Source organism: Harpia harpyja, chromosome 3, assembly GCF_026419915.1.
Source record: "Harpia harpyja isolate bHarHar1 chromosome 3, bHarHar1 primary haplotype, whole genome shotgun sequence".
NCBI lineage: Eukaryota > Metazoa > Chordata > Aves > Accipitriformes > Accipitridae > Harpia > Harpia harpyja.
Genome location: NC_068942.1, coordinates 30,911,400 through 30,935,913, shown reverse-complemented (window position 1 = coordinate 30,935,913; position 24,514 = coordinate 30,911,400). Strand labels below are relative to the sequence as shown.

General features: G+C 38.7%; 1 protein-coding gene across 1 annotated transcript in view; it reads right to left on the bottom strand.

Annotated features, from left to right (window-relative positions):
* Nucleotides 1–24,514, bottom strand: part of EYS (eyes shut homolog) — a 1,008,942-nt gene that overhangs the window by 95,967 nt on the left and 888,461 nt on the right. Inside the window, exons 40-41 of the mRNA XM_052781811.1 lie at nt 22,537–22,645; nt 18,808–19,028 (exon numbers count right to left, since the gene is read on the bottom strand). Coding sequence (XP_052637771.1) covers nt 18,808–19,028; nt 22,537–22,645 — 330 coding nt within the window. The remainder of the gene's footprint in view (nt 1–18,807; nt 19,029–22,536; nt 22,646–24,514) is intronic.

Here is a 24,514-nt window from a genome sequence, read left to right as displayed (position 1 = left end):
TCGTAACACTTCAGGAATGCTATGCAATCTCATTCTATCATCTTTCTGTGCTGAAGTTCTCTGTAATAGCTGACAGCTTTGTAATAATTCACTTCTTCCAGAAAGCAGGATGATAGCGAGGAGGGAAAATGTTAATAGTTCATGCAATAGTCAGGATTATTGGCACACTATCATTATAAATAATTGAATCAAGTAAGCCTCCTGGCTGTAACATATCCTCGAGGTGTTGGATTCTTGTTCATATTGATGTGGTTCTGGGACACAATATTGATTTAATCATCCTTTTCTATTAAATCAGTGTTAAGAAAGCAGGCCAGGTTTATACTCCTCTACATGTTCATTCCAAAATAGGGAGATCTGAATGTGTTTATTTGCAATTGCCCTCTCTGCACTGCACTTATTCAGAAGCCATTTTTAAGCTGGAGGACAAAAATGCTGTTCGGCTTAATCACGAGCTAGTACGCATTCAGCTAACAGTGGGCTCTAAGGAACACATCAAGTCATTGCATTTCAGCAACATTAAATACACATTAATGCCTAAAATATTGAAAGACAAATGTGACAGAATTGACTTTATATTAGTTCAGAGCTTACAGTCTATCCCTGCTGTTATTCATCAGGCTTGTGTGGATCACGTAGTCACTCTATGGTAAGGGTTGCAATGTCATCTCAAGATGAAAAGACTTTTTTTTTTCAAAGGATGAATTCTCAGACTTCTCAGCAACACATACACTTATCTATGACCGCTATCGCTAGAGGTAGAACAGGTTTTGCCCTTTTCTTTGTCCCAGAAGTGAGAGGCAAGTGGGTTTCTCTTTTCCCCAGTTTCACTTTGCACTGACATCCACAGTGACACACGCTGGTAGCAGCGAGCCAGTGACATCACAGCAATTTCTCTCCTACAGAGCCATTCATCCAGCGGTCTGAAATTACTCAAACAGTGCTTTATTGCTCTGCTTTCCGTCTCTCGTTATACCACCCTGTCTCTCCCCTTCTAGCTGGCTACGCTTCTCTGAAAAGAATAATAAAGGCAAAGCTGGACAAATTTTTCATCAACAGGACTGCTGTGGTTTTGGTGGTATCCCCCCCCGCCCCCAGCCTTTGCCCTCTATCCATAGAAACCACTTAGTAAGTTCAAGACATTTTTATGCATGCTTCTGACTGCAGTTCCTTCATTGATTTCTAAGGATGATCCAGCCGAGTATGGCAATGAAACAAGCACCTTAAGAACTTTTATTAGGTTCTAAATGAGACACTGTTTCTCAGATTTCCCTCCTGTTGTTTTCTGTTCAGTTCTATAATGGAGATCAATACAATCCCGAGTTATCCTGGGTGAACAAAAAGTTGTTGAATGTATCCAGCTGTGGGCTTGATTAGATTTTCACTTCACTGGTATAAATCAGAGTAACTCCACATAAGGCAAGGGAACCTCAGCACTGTAAAATGGTGTAATCTCAGACGTAAAATGAGAACCAAGCTCCATTTTCTTTTTCTGCTGGTAGCATTAGCTCCAAATCCTTCATCAGAGGATGAAGCTCCTTTGCATGTAGACACTGATTTGTACAATTACTAATTATTAATGATTACAGTATTTGGGCAGAGAGGAACATGCCCCTAACACCTGCTGGCGAGGAAGGTAGTTGGAGATGCTGCTTGAAAGAATATGTACTTCTGCCTCTGTGACTCAGATGTCAGCGCATAATTCCTGACTGCAGAAGGGTAAGTGTTTTGAAGGAATGCTGGTTACAGGCATAAGTTAGCTCAAAGAAAAGGCAGTTCTGATGGATGGCTAGAATATGTTGATTTTATTTCTTTAATAGCATAATGTGTTCCTGTGTTTTTTCTTATGCTAATTCTACTTTCAAAAATGAAAAAAAAAAAGTCTCAAGCTTAACTCCTGTATTATAAATGCAGGATAAAAAAAAAATGCTTTCTGTACTGTGAATGAAAATAAGGTAGCAGCACCATGCAGGCTCTTGCCTATGTGCTTACACACTTCACTGCACAAGGATACCTTCCCAAACACAGCATTTCTACTAAAATACATCATTCGGTAAATCTCCCTGGAACTACTTACATAAGAAATCCTTTTGGGAGTGAAGTAGCTTGATCGGCCCACATAGAGCACTCTTCTTAAGTGTAGCATAGAAAGGGAAATGAAATCAGGAAGAACATAGGAAAAACCCCTTAGATACCACAGTAGTAGTGAAAAAAGAGGATACACTTGAATGGAAACAACAACAATTTCCTTTCCTTTCCACACACGCAGAATTTTTCATGCCAATATTTACTAGGTTAAGCAGCACAGAACAATTATTAGAAGTAAGCAACCCTGAATTTTCCTTATTGAAAAAGATACCGCAATAAAGCACAGAACAAAAAAGGTGGGAGCAGTCACAGAAAATGGCACACCACTGCTGGGCATTATTATTCCTGTTCTCCTGAGGTCTTAATTTAGAGTGTGCTTTTTTTTTTCTTAAAAAAAACCCCAAACTGTAGAGATAAAAATGCAGTGGGGAGGAGGGACTGAGGTTATAGGAGACAAAGAACATTCTAAGCGTCTTAAAATAGTCGCAATGCACAAACCCACAATGACTAAATAGGCCTCAACACAGTACAAGCTTATTTTTTTTTTTTTTTTCTTTCTGGTAAATCTCAGCGTTTCAAATGTTAGCTGACATAAGGATTGTCAGAAGCTGAGGTTTTTTCTCCTCTCTATTAAATTTAAACTCTGCAACATTTCTGCCAAGCTACTGCCAGTAGGAAGGTGCTTTTATGAGAAGAAAATTGCTTGAATATGCTACTGGGGGATTTACTTTCTCTGTAGCCCTAATTTTATTTAAATGTCATAAAAAGCTGGCAAAACCCAATTACTACCAGCTCTGCAAAGTCCTCCTTTAGCTCACCTCTAAGATCTACTACATTTTGTCCAGAGGGGCTTTAGTGCAAGGTCCATTTCTCCAGCTGGGAGTGGGTGGCATTCCAGCTGTAGGTGGCAGTAACCCACAGCTCTTCCATGTCAGAACCTAGCAGAAGATTAAAACCAGCCCAGACACACAAAACAGTGTTTCACTTGGATGCAGAGAACAAAATATGGATCATAAGGATTTTTCCCACCCAAGGATCCCAGGGTTTTCCTGGGAATGAAAAGGAGTTTTTGAAACACCCATTTACTTAAATTATGATCTGTATTTTTTTAATAAATTGTATAAATCAAGTATTTTTCTTTCCCTCAGTTTGAGTTTTTGGGGGTTTTGTTGTTTTTTTTTTTTTTTTTAGAAAAGGGCTATTTTGCATACACGGGCTCTTGGACAGTGTATATTCAAATGTCTGCAGAGTAAAAAGATGAAATTTGACATAAACCCAACCTTTCTCATTTTGTCTCCAATTATATTTTTGTAAATTGGGGTAATCTGTGGTGGCTGAACTCAGGATGCTCTGGGTATTTTCTTGGGTTTGTGGCTAAGGTTGCAGTGCTCTTGTCTAAGGAAAGTTAATCGTACGTGTACCTAGCTTCTTAGTGTAAGATGATAGAAAAACATATGCAGCCTGTGTCAAGGACTTGAGAAATACATGTATATTGACAAAATTATTAAAAAAGCATATTATCAAGACTAGCCTACAGAAAATGGTTGCATATTTAAAGATCCAAGAGTTATGAAATGCCCAATTCATACTGAAAAAACCCCCACTCCAAAATATGGACAAAAACATATTGATAAACAAAATTATTATATATTCATACATACCAATTTATCTATGCATACGCTTATATAATAATGCACAACTGCTTTTCCTACTACACAAATATTTATCCATAAAATATGGATCGAATCTGAGGTTTTAACTATATTAGTTCTAGGCAGAAAAAAAAGATATGTTCATTTCAATTATCGTTTTGTACACATTCAGCACCTAGCAAGATTAGTTCATACCCACAAATGCTGTCTTGTTCATATTAAATCACAGCACTTTACCGTCAAAGTACAGGACAAACATCCTCTCATTTTAAAACTAAGTATTATAACCCCACATCTGCTCCTAAATCATCAATCCAGCTTTAAAGACCTGCTTGATAACAAACAAGCAACTGTCCATAAATAAAAATGAGTGTCCTGATATTGAATCCTGCTCCATCTCAGTATTGGCTCTTGCCTTACAGTAGTTCATATGCAAAACATGCTCTCCTACAGATGGAATCCACTTGTCCTTGCTATTAAGCAAAACACAGCAGGACCCAGAGAGCATTTGCCGAAGCTGAAAACCAACTTTATAATTTAGCCTTGAATCTAGAGCTGGCATAACTATCACATTATAAACCTGGATGCTGAGTCTCAACACTTGTAAAGCAAATAAAATAAACTCCTGATTGCTTTGTCTTTTTCATTGCAGTTTAAACATACATACTAAAGCTAGATTTCAGTGTTAAAAAAATCTTGTGTTTGTCCACTCAAAGTATTTCAACGCCTAACAATTAAATAGGTATCTGCCAACAGCGAAACAAATACCGTTTTTCTACCTCACAGTTTTTCAAAGCAGGGAAAATAGTTAGGATACTCAAAGACTGCATCAGTTTTAAGATGTGAGTGGCTACATTCAACTTACTGTGAAACCAGATGCAGGTTTATACATTGCATTCCCGCACCATCCTCCGTGCAACAGGGACAAATCAAGGAGCTGTTTTCCAAGGGGCAGTGCAAAGCCTGCATCCCACTTCAGCTCTGCTTCCAGGGTTTAAGTGAATCCTAAGTAGGCAAATTTCACCCTGGGGAAGGCAAGGGTATAAGAATCGTACTGACAGAATGAGAAAGCACCAAGAAGAGGAAATGGATCATAACTCTGTTTCCGTGTAGTCCCCAGGCTGGGGGGTGGCGTTTAGACCTTCTGCCTAATTGACAGGTTTGGTATTAGTCACCAGGAAGATTTTGTTAGGATACTGTCTTTTGGGTAAAAGGAGAACAGGGTTGTTATCAGGCATGAACTGAGGGAAAAGAAATTTCATGAAATTATCAGCTATAAGTTTATCATATAATTTGGAGTAAAAGCACCTTATAGACTATGTATCCAGGGGAGCAGAAAGGGAGATTCCAACCCTTTGGCAAACTTTCACCTTAACCTCCCCATGATATCTGCTTGGGGAAAGCTAAAAAAAGGTTAAAAAAGTTATCCACCTTTACAATACACAATTTATTTGTTAATGGTTCTTAAGTCCAAATGGTTTTCAGTCAGGTTTACTCTAGATTTTTCTAAATAGCTTATTCTCTCCATTACATTAGTATATTTATCCAGGTAACGACTCTGATCCATGTAACAATATCATGAATACTAATGAATGCCAAGAAAAAAGTCTGGATTACATAAAATGATAACATGATGAAAACAAGCTTAGCTTGAATTTTGGGATTTAAATAAATCTCTGAATATTTTGGTAAGATGTGAAGTCCATAATTAATCCCTGAAGGTATCCAGGAAAGAGCTTAAATCTGGGTTAATGAACTACCGTTCTTCGTTTCCAGTCTAGAAATCTACTGCACCGTTTCTGAAAATGGTTTACAGAATGGAAAAGTGAATAAATAATTGGGTGAGTGACAACTGAAATATAATGATGCTATACTATCACATTATATCCTACTACAAAAAGAGTAATTCCTGGATATTCTTCAGCCTACAGATAGTAGCAGTCTTCATGTTTTACTTGACGATTTGTGTTCAAAATGCTAACTTTTTATAACTCAAACCCCCTTGTTGTTAAGAATTTTTTTAGGTTGGATATCACTGTTATTGATGCCATACCAGTTTTTAGCATATTTCTGTGTATTTTACAGTGACTTTTCTTTGGCTTTTCCAGACCCCTGATCTGAATAATTCTGAAGAAAAGAAATTAAATTAAAGTTGTGAATAGTTGCAGAGATAAGACTGTCATCAAGAAAAATTGAAAAAAATGGTTATTTAAAGGATAACAATCGTGCATCTTGAACAAACACTGTTCATTTATATTTCATTACTCGTATTCATTCCCAGTGTACTCCAGTTTGTGTGTCTGTTGGGGATTTTACCTATATTCTCGTTGTCCTCATCTTTACTGCTAGGGGGAGATACAAACCCTCACCAACAATATATTATAAAACTCCATAGTGTATTGAAGAGAAGACAATTATGAACAAAGGAACAATACATACAGCTCAACTATAGCCACCATATAATTAAATTGTTTGTGTGCATAAACATACACGTGTTTGTATCTGTGTTCCCACACAGATATTTAGCTCACACTTCACTAATTCCTGGTAACTGCAGCAAAGATGATGACATGGCAACTAAGTTATGAAACTTCACATCCTATTAGCAGCTTCAAAGGCTGTTTGGAGACGGAAAAGAGATGTCATATCCAGAGCTTCTGCAACTGAAGGCTTACGTGCCCCTCTGTAATCTTGAGAAAATTTGCGGGGGAAGGTAGAGAGAGATCTCTAATGTAAATAGCGGTGCTGCACAGAGGAGTCCTTATAACTGGCAGTTTCAATAACTGTTTAAAACAACACTCCTGATGCTGAGTAACTGGTTTCTGTCTGGGACATTTCACCTTGGGGGCTTCCTGAGGGACTCCCTCCCACTGGGCTTTTCCAGAACTTGGATCTCATTTCTATTACTACCTATTCAGACAGTAAAACCTATTCCAGAATGTGAAAAACTGCTAGCACTTCTGTATTCTTTTGTGTACACACCAAAGTAAAGTATCCGTTAAAGTGCTTTATATGTTAATGTATTACTGGAGTGGTCCAGGTACAGAAATGAGAAGATGTCCAAAAACTCGTATCACTATTCCATACAGCCCACTTCAACTGTCACAACCACATTAGAAGATGATAAGAAGAACCAGCATGGTCAGTCTTCTATGTAGCTTCTCTTCAGAGCAATGAAATGTTTTTTTAGCTGTCTGTAAAACTCCTTACTGAGGCAATGTCAGAAGAAATCTAGTGCACATGCTGACCTCCAAGCCAGATGAATTTTCCAAAGCACACGATAAGGCTAAATTGATGGGCATACTGAGAAGGTGACCTGAATACAAGAGAACACAGCACCCCTCACTGAACCCTCATGCCTTGTGGAATAATACAAATCATACCTTGACTCCCCTGATCCTCTAACTCATAACTCCTAAGCACTATCAGATTTTGAAGCAGAGAAGAAGCAATACCAGTTGTACTCTTACAAGCACACAAAGAGCATACTCCAACTTGGTGTGACTAATAAGTCTGGTAATAATACAAACACAACTATTAAAAGGAATACTATGTCCCTACAGGAAACATTAAGCCTTTTAAAGCTCTGTAGGGCTTTTTATTTAGTAATGCAGTATTTAGATAGGTAATTGAACAGTATTGATACTGAATAATGGATAAATGAGATAGACAATAGACAACTATTACTGAAAATAATGACATCAGCTTTCAAGGTGCTGCCGTGAAATAATTTCTATTGTTCCACAACTAGTCCACAGCAATGCTAGATTGCTCCACAGATTATGGAAGATGCCAATGGACCCAGATTAGGCCTTGTGCTGACCTCTTCTCCTATGATTTGAGGTAACCTGAGGAAGGGCCTGGTGAAGGACAAATGGATCTTTGTGGTTCTAGGGTCCTTTTACCTTCCTGTCTCCTAAGATATTACAGGTTACAGAGAATCAGTCTTCAAGAGCAGTTGTTTCATACATGTTTGTGTCCAAGACAGTCTTTTTTGAAAAGGGGTACACTAATTCTCTAGCAGGACACAGGATAATTCCTAAATCTCTGGATTCTTTATGAATAACATATTGATCTTCTATACTCCCCTTCACTTAAGAGTACCACACAACTTCAGTAGGTCTTCCCTAGTGAAAAAAAAACATTCCCTCCTTTACAACATGTGAGATTGGTATTTAATCTGAAATAACTGGAGCCAGTTGTGGGGAAGACTGTACAAGCACTGCATGTATTGACCCATGACAATGGGCAGTGAGAAAAAAGTCAGGGACTAGTGAGGTTACCTTCGCCTTTGAATAGTCAGCTGGACACCTGCGGATACTCTGGGTACAGGTAGAACGCCTCCTCTATTTCTGGCTTTCGAGGTTTGGCTAGCTGAAAGAAGCCTAATCTAAATGCATTATATGCATGCACACACAGCATGAAATTCCCATGACTATGTGGGTACCACTCTTTGTATTTATCTGTACACATGATCACAAAGTTGGCTTGTTTTACTAAATCCAAAAAAAAGGGTAAAAAAAATCCTGTTTCCTATCTTTCTAAAAAGCAAACTTAAATAAATGCTGTTACTGAGAAAGAAATAAAGTAATGAAAACAAATTTGGTGACACGGTAACCTTCTGTATCAAGATGATACCTCATATCCAGGCTTCCCAAATTCTGTTTGAATATTAAGCATGTTCTTGAATTCAGCAAGATACCAAAGGTGAAGAAGGCTTCTCTAAACCATAATCAAAATCTGTTCTGTTATGTGACCTCAGATAAACTTCACTGTTCCTTTCAATGATAAGCTCCCCAAAACAGGGATTCAGAACAATGATATTCTCACCCATTCAATCTCCAGTCAACCACACCAGTCAGGACTGAAATTTCATAATTTTTTTCTCCCTTATGTAATTTTCATTGCTTGAAGTGTAGAAATCTATCACTAGTAGGTAGGTGTATATGTTAGGTTAGCAGCAAAGGAATAAATGTTCTAATGTATATTACAGATAGTGCATTATTCATCTTCTGCAGTACCAGTCTTGTAATTTTATTGTGGTAACTTACAGTAAACGGCTAGAGCATATAATGGGTCCCTACGGAAAACTTACACATTTCACTGAAAGGATTATCTCTGTGGAATTTTGGAAAACCATTAGTACAAAGAATATGGCACATTTATCATTTTTCATACACATACTACATGTGATACAACTTATAACAAACAGTATCAGCTATACTATTTGTCAGGATTTATAGTGGAGTGAAATTCTTATTAAGAATCCGTGCACTATTTCTCCAACTGGACAAATATGTATGAACAGTGCTTTCAGTCTTTCTATATACACTTCAACTTCTCAGTGGCCTTGGAAAAAGACAGTATTCAATTTGTATTGCTGATATGTTGTGTTTCAAAGCTACTCCAAATAAGATACCCCTTCTGGAATCAAAGCTATCAGAAATGCTGATTTGGTTGTGCTGTAATTCTCGAAAATAATGTTACATTGTATTTCTGGGAATTGAGTCAAAACATTCTAAGATGACTGGTATTAAAATGGCACTTACTGGTATTTCAATACCCACACTAAAATTTTAGCCATGGCAGCTTCTCTGATTTAAGTACAATTGAATTGAGATGATGTATAAACATCACATTTAACAAATTTTGTGCACAGCTTGCACATGATCTAAACAGTCAGGAATTTGAAATCCTATTTATATTTGGATCCTTGATTTTCCTGCATGCTCTGTTTTCAGTGTGTTACTTTTCACATTAATCGAATACTAAATCTGCGGATCTGAAAACAAAACCCTCATTTTTTCACAGACATTTTTAGTAGAACCACCGCTATACTGCCTAAATTAAAAACAGAGAAAGGTTTACTCTTTGAGCATCACTTTTTCTAGCTTGTTTGCTTGGATTGTTGTTCAATTGCCAGAATTCGTTATTTCAACAATACTTCTATTATAAAATGGTGTTCTGAAGCAAACAAATTCTGAAGAGTGTACCATATTTTAACTATTAGTAAAGAAGTTGCATATTTTAAATGCTTAATTAAAAAGATCAAGTCGAATACTAGTATATCCAATAATATTTATGAGTTTGTATTTTGCTATTTCCTCATAGATTATCATTGCACAGTTTCCTGGGGTGCTACAGATGTTTTGTCTAAAATCTAAAACATCAGCTCTTAACACTGCCAGCTTAATGGAACACAGCTTTGATTTCTTTGTCAAATCTCTTCTCCATACTACTGTAATCTGAGGAATATAATACCTAAAAAATAAAGTTCGATAAAATGGGAATCTGTTTCTGATTGTAAGAGCGAGACAGGCCTAGTTCAATTAATTCTGTCTTGAAATAGATATCCTAACACATATGTGGATTGGAGCAATTTACTATCTAAACTTCAAGGGCAAGAAGCTGGGGTTAAAATTTCAGTTTTCTGTTTTCGTTTTAAAGAAAACTAAGGTGGGAGAAATGCAGATTTAGTTCAGAAAAAAGTGGGCAGAGTTTTTACATGCGGCTTAAGCCAAATGCAATTCCTTTTGCCAGAAAGATCAACCTGGGTAAATGAATTCTTTGTCCGTTAATACCTAGTGTTAGGAAAATTGGAGATGAAATTTTCTCTTTTGCTTACTTGACTTTCCTGTGAAAATATGATGTAACAAATGCATGTCCAACAGGATTTTGGTCATTCTGAGAAGCTCAATGGCATTATCTTTCACAGTCCTCCAAAACAACGTGAAAGATTTTTCTTAGTAAGAATGGCTTTATTTTTCCCTAAGATCATGTGGAACCTGAAACAATGAACAATCCCTCTGCCAGAAAACGGAAACAGTTTGGAAATAAATTTAAATGAATTCTTTTCTTCACCAAAGCCCAATTTGAAGTAAGCATTACAAAATCCAATGGATATCCAAATGTGAATCTCTTTCATAAGTACCAAACTCCAGCTAAACTAGCTACCTAATCTCATTAAATGTACAGGATCCAAAAAATTCAAGTCCCCAAACTAGTCTTCCTAAGTAATGGTGTGTGTAAGCATGAATCAGAATAATAATACCAATACCAGCATTTTCTGGAGTTGGGAAACATGTAAAGTATTGACAGATCTGTCCCAAACCCAGCCCTTTAAAAGGAAGCAGGTTATCTTCTTCATACAAATCAGTATTACCTAAGTGCATATGACGCAAATTCTGAAAAGGTCTGAGAATACACAACTCCCACCTGGAAATCTTCTTCCTTTGCAAATCAAATAAAACGAAATTTAATCCCTTTGTTTGCTTTATCTTTCTGTAAGAGTTGAATACAGTGGAACTTAAAACATTAATTCTGGACTTAATATGGATCTTAGTGAAGTTAACTAGGGTTTAGATTTGTAAAAAACCCAACAAATGGATCTTCTAGATAATATGTTGGCCTCAGTCTCTTAGGCTATAAAGCAGATCTATAAAAGGATCCTTGATATATGATCAATTCTGCTATTTCTGACTTGCTGGTTCCTTTCTTACCCAGAAACACCTACATCTAAAGCAGTGATAGGAAATCCATGAGCGACTCTAAAAATTTGGCCTGCAATGTTGTTAGCAGTTTTGGGAGGTGCTTCAGTGCTCCTTAGTTTGAAAATGGGCACTTAGCTATTCTCATGTAACAATTTTATCTCTAGTTCAAAAAAAAACCAAATCAGTTTTGCGAGCTATAAGCAAACTGCAGCTCTGTGCTAGAAATATGAGAAAAGCATTAGTAAGGGCATAAAAGCCTATCCTTAGATGAACACCTTCAGCCAAAACCTGACATAACATGCATTTTTGGCTTAGGCGCACAAGGAAGCACAAGAAGTATTTCTGGCATATGTTCTGGGAAAGGTTCACCACGACTACCCTTTGAAATGGAAAATGAGATGTAAAAAAAGTTGGAAAGAACATTTTAGTGTCTCCAAAGTCTACAGTTTAAGCTCCTTCTTTTTAAAAAAAAAAAAAAAAGTCATATTCATAACGAGTTTTTCTACTGTTTATTTTAATTAATATTGAGAAGATATACTAAAAAGAGACCACAAAATTTGTTAAGTCATTTCACCTGGTCTCCTCAGTATCTGCAACATATGGAATTCTATCACTTAACCAAGTCCAACTATAAAATTTCCTTTAATTTACAAGAAAGCTAACCTAGAACTCATTTTATAACTTAAAAAAAAAGGCACTCAAAACCTTATCAGATGAACTTTAGGAAACAGTTTGGATGGAGTTTTTCATTTGGTCATCAGTTCTTTAAGGCTTAAGAAGAATTGCGTGATGCCCCAGCATGCAGAAAACAGACAGTTTCTGAAATATGATTTAAAATATGCCTTTTCCTATTTATAGCTGAAAAGGTACCATCCAAAGGAGACCTACATATCTAGGAAGGTATTTCTTACATTATCAGGGGATGGAAATTGAAAAATTACATTCCTTGTGTATTTTTGGTGATTATAGCACTCATGGTGGTTGAAATCTGAAGATAAGTGTCTCTCTATTGAAATTTATTGCTAATTGAGTTTGATTTTTCAGTCTTGGTTAATTGATCAACATTAATGAACCCATCTGCTGCACCAATACATGGGGAACAACAACAACAGTAAGAATAATCACTGAGAGAATAGTTTGAGACACTAGAAACATGATTGTTTGTGGGACCAATTAACTTTGAGATTGTACTCCACACTATGAAAGCTAAGCTTGTCTATGTTTACATATTCTCAAGTCTTTATACAATTTAAAACAAATGTATTAACTACTACTAGTGTAGTGGCTGACATAATTGTCAAATCATTGGTGAAGTAATTTCATGAGTTTATTTCCCACACACAGATGTGTCTTCTTAATTAAGACTAAGCTTAGTTTGCAACATCTGGCTCATATGATCAGAGGGCCACACAGAATATTAAGAGCTTCCTAAGTTAATCTTCCCATGCTTTGAATTCACAAAATTAGTCTTAGAACTATATGACACTCAAACCCTAAATTTACTGAATAGTTGTCATTTTTTTCCTCTGAAATTAGCCAGCCTCTGGAATTCTACATTAGTATGGATTTAAAGTGCAATAAAAGAGCTAGTGAACTTGCAAAAGTGCTTCTAAAAGCAACAGAGCATTTACATAGGAAACAGAGTACTTTGTTTTTAAAAACTAATAAAATAATGACTATGTAAAGAATTAGTAATTTACATTTGTACTGAACCACTCATCTGATACAGCATATGTTTAAATACTCTTGAAACAGAATGGCTTTTGCCCTGTTGTTCTGGTTTTGGCTGGGATAGACTTAATTTTCTTCATAGTAGCTGGTTTGTCCTATGTTTTGGATTTGTGACCAAAACAGTGCTGATTGCATAGGGTTGGTTTAGTCATTGCTGAGCAGGGCTTGCCCAGAGCCAAGGGCTGTTCTGCTTCTCCCCCCACCCCACCAGCGAGGAGGCTGGGGGGGCACAAGGAGTCGGGAGGGGACACAGCCGGGACAGCTGACCCCGACTGACCCCCGGGACATCCCACACTAGAGGACGTCATGCTCGGCGTGTAAAGCTGGGGGAAGAAGGCGGCAGGGGGGACGTTGGGAGTGATGGCGTTTGTCTTCCCAAGGGACCGCTCGGCGTGCTGAAGCCCTGCTGTCCTGGAGATGGCTGAACACCCGCCTGCCCGTGGGAAGTGGGGAATGGATTCCTGGGTTTGCTTTGTTTTTGCTTTACCGGTTAAACTGTCTTTACCTCAACCCACAAGTTTTCTCACTTTTACCCTACTGATTCTCTCCCCCATCCCACCGGTGGGGAGTGAGCGAGCGGCTGCGTGGGGCTGAGCTGCCGGCTGGGCACAACACCTATATACAGACAGAATTTTTAGTCAAAATATAAATGGAATGTAGATAACACTTGCTTTTAAATGAAAGTGGAATGGATCTTAATTTAAAAAGAATGAAGATAACCAGAGATTTCCAATTCCACAGAATGATACTTTCAGTAGTTTCACAGCAAAATGGTGACTGTGCAGCCTGTCCCCATCACCATGGCCCTGCCTGGCCATCTTGGGGCTGTGTCCAACCCTGGTTCCCCTCACTGGGCTCGATCCTGATCCCTCACCAGTGGACCGATGTCCCAGCCCGGCCTCATCCTGTCCCCATGGAGGTGCCCGCTGCCCGGGGCTGGGGCTGCCCCACCGCCCCCCGGTGCTTCTGGCCAGGGCGGTGGGACGGGCCCCGGCTGCCAGGCCCTGTCCTGACGGACCCTCCATGGGGAGCACCTGATGCAACCGATGACCAGACCACAGGGAGCTGCTGGCCCCTGCTGCATCCTGAAATTTTGTATCTGAAAAGTCGGCGCATGCTAATCCCTGTCTCTTGCTACCAAAACTACAAAGAAAACATTTTTTTTCTGTCAAATAAATTTCTTCTGCATTATTATTGTAATTAATAGGTTGAACACTACAATAGTATTTTTGTACTCTGATGATGAGAAAAGGCAAGTAACTTTAAGAACAACTGTAAAAAATATTTCTTATGAAAAACACCTGTCTATACCCAGCAGTGTATGTGGACAAGCTCCAGTGTTCATTATAAAACATGGCTGAGACATTCGCCATGTAATACTTCACGGCCTTTCAGAAGCAAAAGCTCTAATTAGTTGCCAAGCACCCAAAGAATAACATGCAATGAAAAATGGTTTTTTTGCCACTAAACAGTATAATTGAAACAACTGGCAAAAATCTTAAACATCAATAATAGTTTTATATGAATTGTAAAATTGTTGCTTGTTTCACCTGAATTTTGTTTTTTTTAAATACGACTAAGTTTTTTTATGGTAATGAATACGCAAATGGACAATTAATGGTGTAGATGGGAATATTTTTAACACTATAGATTGTTTATGGCTCTCATTAGCTGCAGTCTCATGAACATAAACTCATTGTCTGAAGATAATACAGTTGTATAGTTCACACACACCACTTGAACACTGGAAATTTTTCCCCATAAACTACACACAAAATGTCCACCTCTGGCTTTTCAATTCTCCTGCTCCACACATGACATGGTGTGAACCAAGTTGATGTGACGGGTTGATGACCAAGTAATTAATCAAATAGTTGCTACGATAAAGCAACTAACAAAGTGGAGCAAGGGGAGAAACTCGTATCTTTCAGTTACAAGAGGAACCAAAGGTTGTTTGTAAACAAAGCACTGAAGCAAGAAGGTGACAAGAAGCCCAACACACTTAAAATTGGTCCATTTACTGAGTAGAGTTTGTGACTGTATGCACATTTACGAAAGAGATACCTAGTATTAGCAGGCACAGCCTGGAAAGAAGTACAGCAAGAGTCTATAGAACAGAATCTCTCATCATTCCTTTCAGGAGATGCTTCACCCACGGAAGCCCTGGACTTGGGTCATAAGACACCAGATTCAGAGGAACAAACTTTGCGGAGTGTTCAGGTCCAGATGAAAGAGGTTCTGGAGCCAGACCTGCCAAGGCTGATCAGGAGGTATACAAGTCATTGTTTTATTGTCATATCTCCTCAATCGGCTCAAATTTGTGGAAAACGGAATCGGTATACAGCAAACTGAAGCATTCCCCAAAGGGGTTTCTGTCCCTGGCATTCTGGCAGGCAGAGTCTGTGTAAAACGCCTGCCAGCACTCCTGAAAAACGGCTGCTAGCACAGGCAAATTTACATCCCAACTTGCCACCCTGTTTACATCCTCTACAAAGAAATCAGTGCAGATAGGTAGACTACTTGTCAAGGAGTGAATCTTTTAGATCTGTCACACTTCTCAGCAAAGCAGAAGTTATTTGGTTGATTACATGTTACAGAGAGATGGAGCTGTCTGTTCTCACATATATGTTTAACTCTCCAGGAAAGAGAATGTTGCACACGCTGTGGCCAAAATGAAGCTTCAGGACTTTGGGATACAGGAATTGCTCCTCTAAAGACCACTGCCTAGTAACTTACCCAAGTGAGACCTCCAAATCCCGAGACATAATCTGTTGTGATAGTTTTTTTTGGCATTCTTGACAGCTAAGAGGAATGATCAGCCTCTGAAAAAGCAAATTCTGTTCTGCCGAGTGAACAGTATGCAATCAGAGCAACAGAACTTGGATGTGAAAACGTGGGATCTAGATCCTCCTAGCAAGGTGAAGCTTACTGAATATGGACAGTTTGTGAACTGACTGAAGAATGTATGTACATACATACGAAAACCAGCAAACCAGGTGAGAAGAGAGGGACAGAATGACCTCCCCTGACCCACTCTCTCTTTCTAATGCAGCCCAGGATGCTGTTGGCTTTCTCTGTCACTAGCGCACATTCCTGACTCATGGTCAACTAGCTGTCCACCAGAACTGGCAAGTCTTTTTCTGCAAAGCTGCTTTCCAGCCAGTCAGTCCCCAGTCTATACTGGTGCCTGGGGTTATTCCACCCCAGGTGCAAGACTTTGCGTTTCCCTTTGTTGAACAATATGAGATTCCCGTTGGCTCATTTCTCCAGCCTGTCAAGGTCCCTCAGAATGGCAGCAGACCCACCTGGTGCACCAATCACTCCTTTCTTTGTATTTAACCCTTGTTTCTGGGGTGCACCCTGTCCCATCTTATAGGTCATTAATGAAGGTAAACGGTATTGGATTCAGTATTGTGACTTGGGGTACTCTGCTAGTGATTGGCCTCCAGCTGGAATTTGTGTTGCTGATCCTTTGTGCTTTTTGAGCCTGCCCTTCAGCCAGTTTTCAGTTCACCTCGCTGTGCACTTACCTAGCCACTACTCAATCAGTTTGTCACTAAAGATTTTATGGGAGGCAGTGTTGAAGCCTTACTGAAGTTGAGTAAACAACATCCAGTGCTCTCCCCTCATCCATCAAGCCAGTCATCTCACTGTGGAAGGCTATCAGGTTGGTTAAGCACAATTTCCCCTTCATGAATCCATGGTGACCACTCCCAAACACTTTCTTGTCCTTCATGTGTTTGGAAACAGTTTCCAGGACAATTTGCTCCTTCCACTTCCCACAGATCAAGGTGAGGCTAACCATTCTGTAGTTCCTCAGATCCTCCTTCTTGCTCGTCCTGAAGGAAGTCTTCTAGTCCTCAGGAACCTCTCCCTATCACCTTGATCTTTCAGAGATTATCAGGAATGACCTTGCTATGGCATCAGATAGCTCCCTCAGCACTCGAGTGAATCCCATCAGGTCCAGTTGGTTTATACATGTCCAGTTGGTTTATACATGTCCAGTTGGTTTAAATGTTCCCTAATCGGATCCTCCTCCACAAAGTGTAAGTCTTCCTTGCTCCAGACTTTCTCCTACAGGTCTGAGAGGAATAGGATTCCTGAATGCAAGTTTTATCAATAAAGACTGAGGCAAAGAAAGCACTGAGTACTTCAGTCTTTTCTGGATCCTTTGTCACCAGAACACCCGCCCTATTCAGCAGCAAGCCCACATTTTCCCGTCTTCCTTTTGCTGCTAATGTACTTGTAGAAGCATTTGGTTTTGCCCTGTGTGTCCCCTGCCAGATTAATCTCCAGATAGACTTTGGCTTTCCTAACCCCATATCTGTGTATTTGGATATTTTCTCTATGTTACCCCCCAGGTCACCTGGCCATGCTTCTACCTCTTGTATGCTTCCTTTTGATGTTTGAGTTTTATCAGGAGCATCTTGTTCATCCATGCAGGCTTCCTGCCACTTGATTTCCTGCTCATTGGAATGGATCATTCTTGGGCTTGGAGGAGGTAATCCCTGAAAATCAGGTGGCTGCTGTAGAAAATCATGAAGATCGTGGTTCTATAGAGCTGCTTATCCCTGGTTTGCACATGCACAGTCTTCCATGACTCCTCTGGACAGAAGAGCAGTGACCCATTTCAGAACAAAAGTGTTTCTGAAAAGGGCTGAGGCCAGCAGTTGGAAAGCAGAAAGGCAGGAAACAAATCCAATGGTCATGAATTATTCAGGACCCAAGCTTTAAATGAAACAGTATTCCATAATGGTAGATGACAGGCCAATCAGTGGAATGACAGAGATATAGAAAGGAACAACAGAGGAAAAACAGACTCATTACTGCCAAGTACACACTCAGTTTCACCAGTCTGGTAAGCAAATTGTGTATGTTTTCATAAATGTGCCTTGCTTTCACTTGTGCTCTAGTCAAACAAGACCTAGAGATCAAAAACCTGTTTGGTGTTCTTTGTGTGCTCACATCGATCAAGACAGGCAGAAAAGCACCTTAAAACTTTGATTCAAGGTCTTCTCAACCTAAGAAACACACCATGGTCCAGAGCTTTAAAAGAACTTTAGACTATGTCCTGTTCAGCATTTGTCCTGAAGCTGAAGTACAATTTTTAAAATACACATGGCAGCTACTTCATAAATTCTATTAATTTTAAACAGAAATGTGGTTCCTAAATGCTGAGTGCCTTAGGCAACGAGCAAGCTACTATGGCTTAAAAAGTTACTGTGCTCCAATTGAAGCATCATTCAACTGAACCATCATCCTCTGTGCTTTTAGCTCATGTCTCTTTTGGACCCCATTTCCTCTTTCAGCACAATGCACTTTAACCTGCAAAGGTTCTTTGACAATACTTCTTCACATGTGCCGAAGGTGCTGACCTACTTGTTACTGTTTTCACAGCATGCTGATGAAGGCCTATGCTGTGTACCCAGCAGCACACCATGAAAATGTGTGAGGTTACAAGGCCTAGTAAGATACAGAGTTGTTAAACAGAAGAATGAGATCTTATGCGTTACTGTCCAAACTATCTATACGAAGAGTCTGATTTAGTCACTGAGCCTTGTAGTGGAACTGATCTAGTTGATCACAAAGGAATTCTGGCAGCAACTCAACGTGCATGTTGTGTGGGCAATGTAATTAAATTTTATACCTTTTTTCATGTAAGCAAGAAAGTTATAAAATCTCTCTGGTTAGGCATGAAGATGTCACATTTTCTATTTAATATTATCAGGACAAAAGATTGGTGATTACTTATTACACAGAAAATTATAGTAATTTCTCATTAAGGATGAACCTACCAGCCACGAAGTGTAAACAGATGATAAAATGATTAAAGAGGCAACTCTTACCTAGTGCAGGTTCCACCATTGTGACATGGATGATAATCACATATTGGAACATTGCAGTTCTCAACATTCCTCCCTCCAAGAGCCTCATCTGTGATGAACAAGTCTTTGTTGTTAACTTGAAAATCCCTAATGCATCCTTTATAGCCACGTATGTGCCCAGCACATTGATGAACCTCTTCAGGAACAGGAACATTTCCAAGGAAGATTGATCCAAAGGTGATCTGCAGAAACAAGAAGAGAATCATCAGAAAAGAATGTGATTTGTGATGTTACTGTAAGCAAGGAATGAATAATAATTAGAGATAAAGGAAATAGCCATTACTTGAAGCTGGCCAAAAACTATGACACTTGCTGAAGGGATTTTTTTTTTTTAAATGTGGTTCTCTTTTTTTAAAAAAAATTAATCCATACAAAGAGAGTGGTTTAATGTGTTTGCATATCTTCAAACGTGTAAGAAAACATACATCCTATGGAACACAAATTGGAAATTTCCAGCCTTAACCGCAATGAACATGGTAAGGTTTTCTCATTGCTTCTCTCATTCTGGACTATGAGTTTTACATTCATGGTTGAGGGTTGGTGCAGGAGCACAGGAGAAGCTGTAGACTTGAAGATAAAGCTTTTCTTTAGGATCTGGGACCTACAGGACCCCAAGATAAGGGGAATACAGAAAAAAGATTTTACTTCTTTTGGATGAATGACAGAAAACAGACCACTATACTGAAGCCCAGGGAAAAAGGGAAAGTTTTAGGTACTAAATTCTAGAGCCACAAATGCCTATAACATCCTTATAAAGGTGCCAAAGAAACACCCACAATTATTTTATACTGGGACTGACTGAACCATGTTAGTGCTCAGTATGGTATTTCCTGTGTTAGCTGACCTCGGAGTCAAACCTTTGACCATCACATATGAAGGATCTGTGACTCATTTAGCACTGTGAATTCCATTCCTCAAGGTGATGCCTGACTTTCTGGCGTTCTGACAAGGAGTTTCCTTTGCTAAATGCCTGTCACTAAGAATTGAAAAAAATCATAATTTTTTCGTAAGTGTATCACACTGTGATGAATTTATTTATACGATACCATCAATCCAGAAAGAGGGTGAAACCTAGCCAATTCAAGTCAAGTAGCAATAAACCAATGGAATAAAAAATATATCACAGCATGTGTAAAACATGTGAGGAGATAATTTATAGTGAAGGGGCCCTTCACTATCATATTCAGACATCAGCTGTGAAGAACTAAGAACAAGAGGAAAACATCACATTGATTTATCTGGAATTTGCACATCTGTATGATTCTGCTTTGCTGTTTCCTGTATTGCTTTTATCAGTCCTGGAGCTATGTTGCTGACAATTTCAAGTGAAATTTGGAGATACCATGAACATGAATACTGCCAGATATTCCTCTACTTACAGTGTCTTTCATTTAGAAAGGAAAGAAAAAAACCCCTACTTCCTTTAGAGCCTGGATAAAATTAAATCAGATTTTTCACATGGAAGGAATTCAAAGACATTGGCTCAGCACTTGTCGAATTCATTTCATATCACTTGACTTTATCCCCTTTAAACAAAGCTATAAACCAGCGTAGTTACAGACAAGATTTGTAAGTAGTGTTTGCAGACAGACATTTTCTCTCTGCTTGTGAACCTGTTACAAGAATTAAGCAAAGCATTGGACTGGAATGTAAAGTGTCTATGATTAAGAAAAGTGTTTTTAACACTCCTCTTGCAGTACAATCTTTTTATTATTGGGCTTATTTTACAGAAGCACTGACCTTGGGGGCAGATCCAGTGTACCACAGAACAACTTCAGTAGGCTCTTCTCAGTTTCTCGCATCAATGGATTTTATCATAATATGTTAGATGTTCAAACTCACGCTAGTACACTATAATACACATTTCTTTCTGTAAAGGTCCTGTTCTGAATTTAACTGGCTTAACCAGAATATATTTTAAGGAAACACACAAGGAGAATTCCTCTAAGTCTTGTTAATAACATAACAGGCTTAATAGAACATTACATTAACAGTATGTTAACTTCTGTAATACTCGTGCTTAACTTTTCAAATACTAATTTGAAAATGTCCTTCTTCACTTGGAGCCTGAGTGGTAAAAAGGATTAGCTTGGCCAGTAACGGGAAGAAATTCATTAGTCCTCCTAGAGATAAGAAATTTTTTTTTCTTTCTTTCTTTGCTTGTGTACTTTGTAAAGGAAACAGGGGCTCTGGGAGATTAGCAGATCTGTAAAGTGTAATAGTCATGAGGATACGACATTCATACTGGGTACCATGCAAGGGGTTATTCTGGATTAAGTATAATTTGGTGCCATGAAATACTGATTAGTGGTTACAGCACATCAAGTGCACTCATAGAGAGCATCTTTTGTACTGTTTCACCTTAAAACAATTCAGCTGGCATGCTCCAGGATTGCTCTGCAACAAGAATGAAAGTGTGGTAAGTGGGATGATCGGAAGATTCACTTCAAAACCCACTTGTGATACGAACTGAAACTTAACTGTGGACCCCCACAAAAAGAAATAGAGAAGAGTTGTGGGCTTTCTTAGGAACCAAAAAAATATCCTGATTAGGGGCAGAAATATTCTGATGATCTTGATGCATGACATCAAAGGTGGCTACCTGTAAGTTTTTCTATGAGTAAGGTATTGCTGGCTTCTCTAGGTAATTAGGTACTGATGGCTAAGTTTTTTCCCCAGATTCTCTATGCAGAAGCTGCCCATAGTGTTAGCTTTACATTCTGCCAGAGTTATGAACCTGAAACTTAAAGGGAGAGACAAAGGAACCTTCTGCAGCAGAATGTCAGGTTGATCATCTGGAAGCTATGAACAGACAACTGATTGGGCTAATAGCAATATCTAATACAAGTTAACTCTTTATATCGGGCTGAACAAACAGCTAGATACTGACTCAGGGAAGAAACAGGGAAGAAATTCTATTCCTAACTGGCAGTGCATACTGGGAGACGCACATCATGGTTAGCATCTCTACAGCTAACTGTCCTGCCTTCTAGTGAACAAACTTAAAAAGTGAGCTGTCAATCACAGTTCAAATTTTCAAGCCTAAAAACATTTAAAATGTATAATGCAGAAATAATCTTCTGATGAGAGAATGCATAACAAAGAGAGGCGATAACATGGAGACAGTAACAAAAATTTGAGATCTGGAAAAGCTGGCCTATTGCCCATTTAGAATGAGTCTTCTGATACCAGTTTCAAAATGGAGACAGTCATTTTTACAATACTATTCAGAAGTGAAGTCCTAGCAACAATACTGACACCAGGTTAAGTCACTGATGATTCACAACCGCCCTCCACCGGACAGTGTGGCTTGCAAATAAAAAGTAACAAGAATTACTGCTTAACAATATCTGAATTGTTTCTAATAAATACCATGGCCTAGTTAAATGATATTGCTAATACATTATTTTTCCTCCTGCAGTACCAGTGTCCTTTCCATGGACTTGAGGCAGTTGAAATAGAAGTTTCAGAGTCATGTAAACTGAAGAAATTAATGGAAATACTGTGGATACTTGATGTGAAAAGACATATTAAAGAGAAATTAAGTACAGATAGTGATGTCTGAGGAGGAATTACATTTCCTCCTTTAGAAAAAGTTAGAATGCCTATTCTCCTTTGAGAATAACTGAAGTGCATACGCTGATGAATGTTCAAAGCAAATAGCTATTTTTTGATGTTTTGCAGACTCACCTGAGATGCTCGATATGAGAGAGAAAGTCTGTGCTGTACAGGAGGATTTCCATCTGCAGCCATTTCAATCATGCAGGAACCTTCAGGACCGCTCACAGGCAACACATAGCTGGAAGGAAACAGAAGACCTCATTACTGTTTATGCTGTTGACAGCAGAGTATTCACACCTCACACAGCAAAGGCAAGGTGAAAAAGATGCTTCTGCCTCCAGAAAGGATGACAGTCTTTGGACACTAATAATTTCAGTTTCATGGCTACCTGGACTACCCAGGAGACAAAAGATGTAAGTTTCTTCTACTAGTGTCCCTCTTCTCTTTACTTTCCTACTGTTCTGCACTCTAGTGTTTGAAATGTATATAGAGACAAAGAAGAAAGAGATCTTTACATGCGTAGGTGGGTATTGATAAATTGTAAGTGCTAACTGTGGCTGACATACGGTCTCCCTAGTATAGAGGATTGTTGGACAAGTAACATCAATGTTGAATGATGCTGAACTCCCTAGGTGGGAATTTCCTTTTCCTGCCCTACAGGGGAAACAGAAATGGAATAAGAAATGAAAGGCTGCATACCTCTGAGCAGCAAGATTACACTGTGATATAGTTATTGCTACTTGGGAAGCATGCTGTTAATGTAAACTCTGGTACTGAGCTTCAGAGATAAAGAAGACTATAAGGTTAAGGGGATTTGTAAAGTAAATATCAGTGAACATTCAATAAAACACTGAGAATTCTTCAGGTTCTTTCTAGGATGAGATTTGATGAAATGTTATTAATATTACCAGCAATAAAAATTCAATCCAACAAGGTGATATTCAAATATACTGGCTTTGTATTTAGAAAGGACATTTACATAAACATTATTGCAACAATGGCAGAATAGGAGAACAGTAGTTGATAGACTCTTTAAAACTGAGTTCTGCTATTTCTGTAGAAGTGCTTCCCAATTCCACTTTGCCTCAGTTTCAATTTTCACATGCTTTAAAAGAGAATGTGATGGGCCTTCTTTTGGGAAGCATGTTAACGTTTACTGACTGCATGCACTCTGCACATGAAACTCTGCTCAGTCAAATCCATAAAATTAGGTTTCCAGAGTAAGGCCTTGAAGAAGAACAATGTTACATTTTTGTGTAATATTTCACTGTCCTTTTATTATTGCTGTTGTCATTTTATTAGTGTTATCATTTTCATTATTAGTTTCTTCTTTTCTGTTCTATTAAACCGTTCTTATCTCAACCCACGGGTTTTGCTTCTTTTCCCGATTTTCTCCCCCATCCCACTGGGTGGGGGGGGAGTGAGTGAGCGGCTGCGTGGTCCTTAGTTGCTGGCTGGGGTTAACCACGACATTCACAAATGTTACACAACAGATTTTACACGAGATTCTATGACAAAAATTATACATTTATATGGACTGCCAATTTTTCCATTTTTTTAGCTGAACAAATGCTAAAGGACAATGACAGGAATCTCGTAAACCATTTTGTGTTGGGATAGATGTACCTACCATGCTCTCAAATGCCTACCTTTTCATATACCACCACCTGGTTGTGTGCAGCTGCCATGGTATGATTTATCACATGTTATACCTTGAGCTTTGCTTTTCTACTCTTGTATCTACAGTCTTACTATTTTATCCTCCTGTCTGTAGATTCGGTATGAAATTTAGAGTCTCAGTTCTCACCTCTGAAGTTACTGGGAACATTGTTTTGACATGAATGGATATAGCATTAGGCCCCTGATGAATATTTATAACATTCAGTGCAGTGCAGTGATTCTGAGTGAGCAGCAAAAAACCAGTGCATCTACTAACACAAGTCTCATAGGCAGTATATCTGTATTAGCAGGTGATGCACTCATATTAATAAATCCTACTTTTCCAATGGTTATGTTGCTTCTGATTCCAGAGCTAATTCAGTCAATACTAACTCATTGACTTCACTGTGCTCTGCTGCATGGGGTTGAAATGTGCTAAATTATTTCA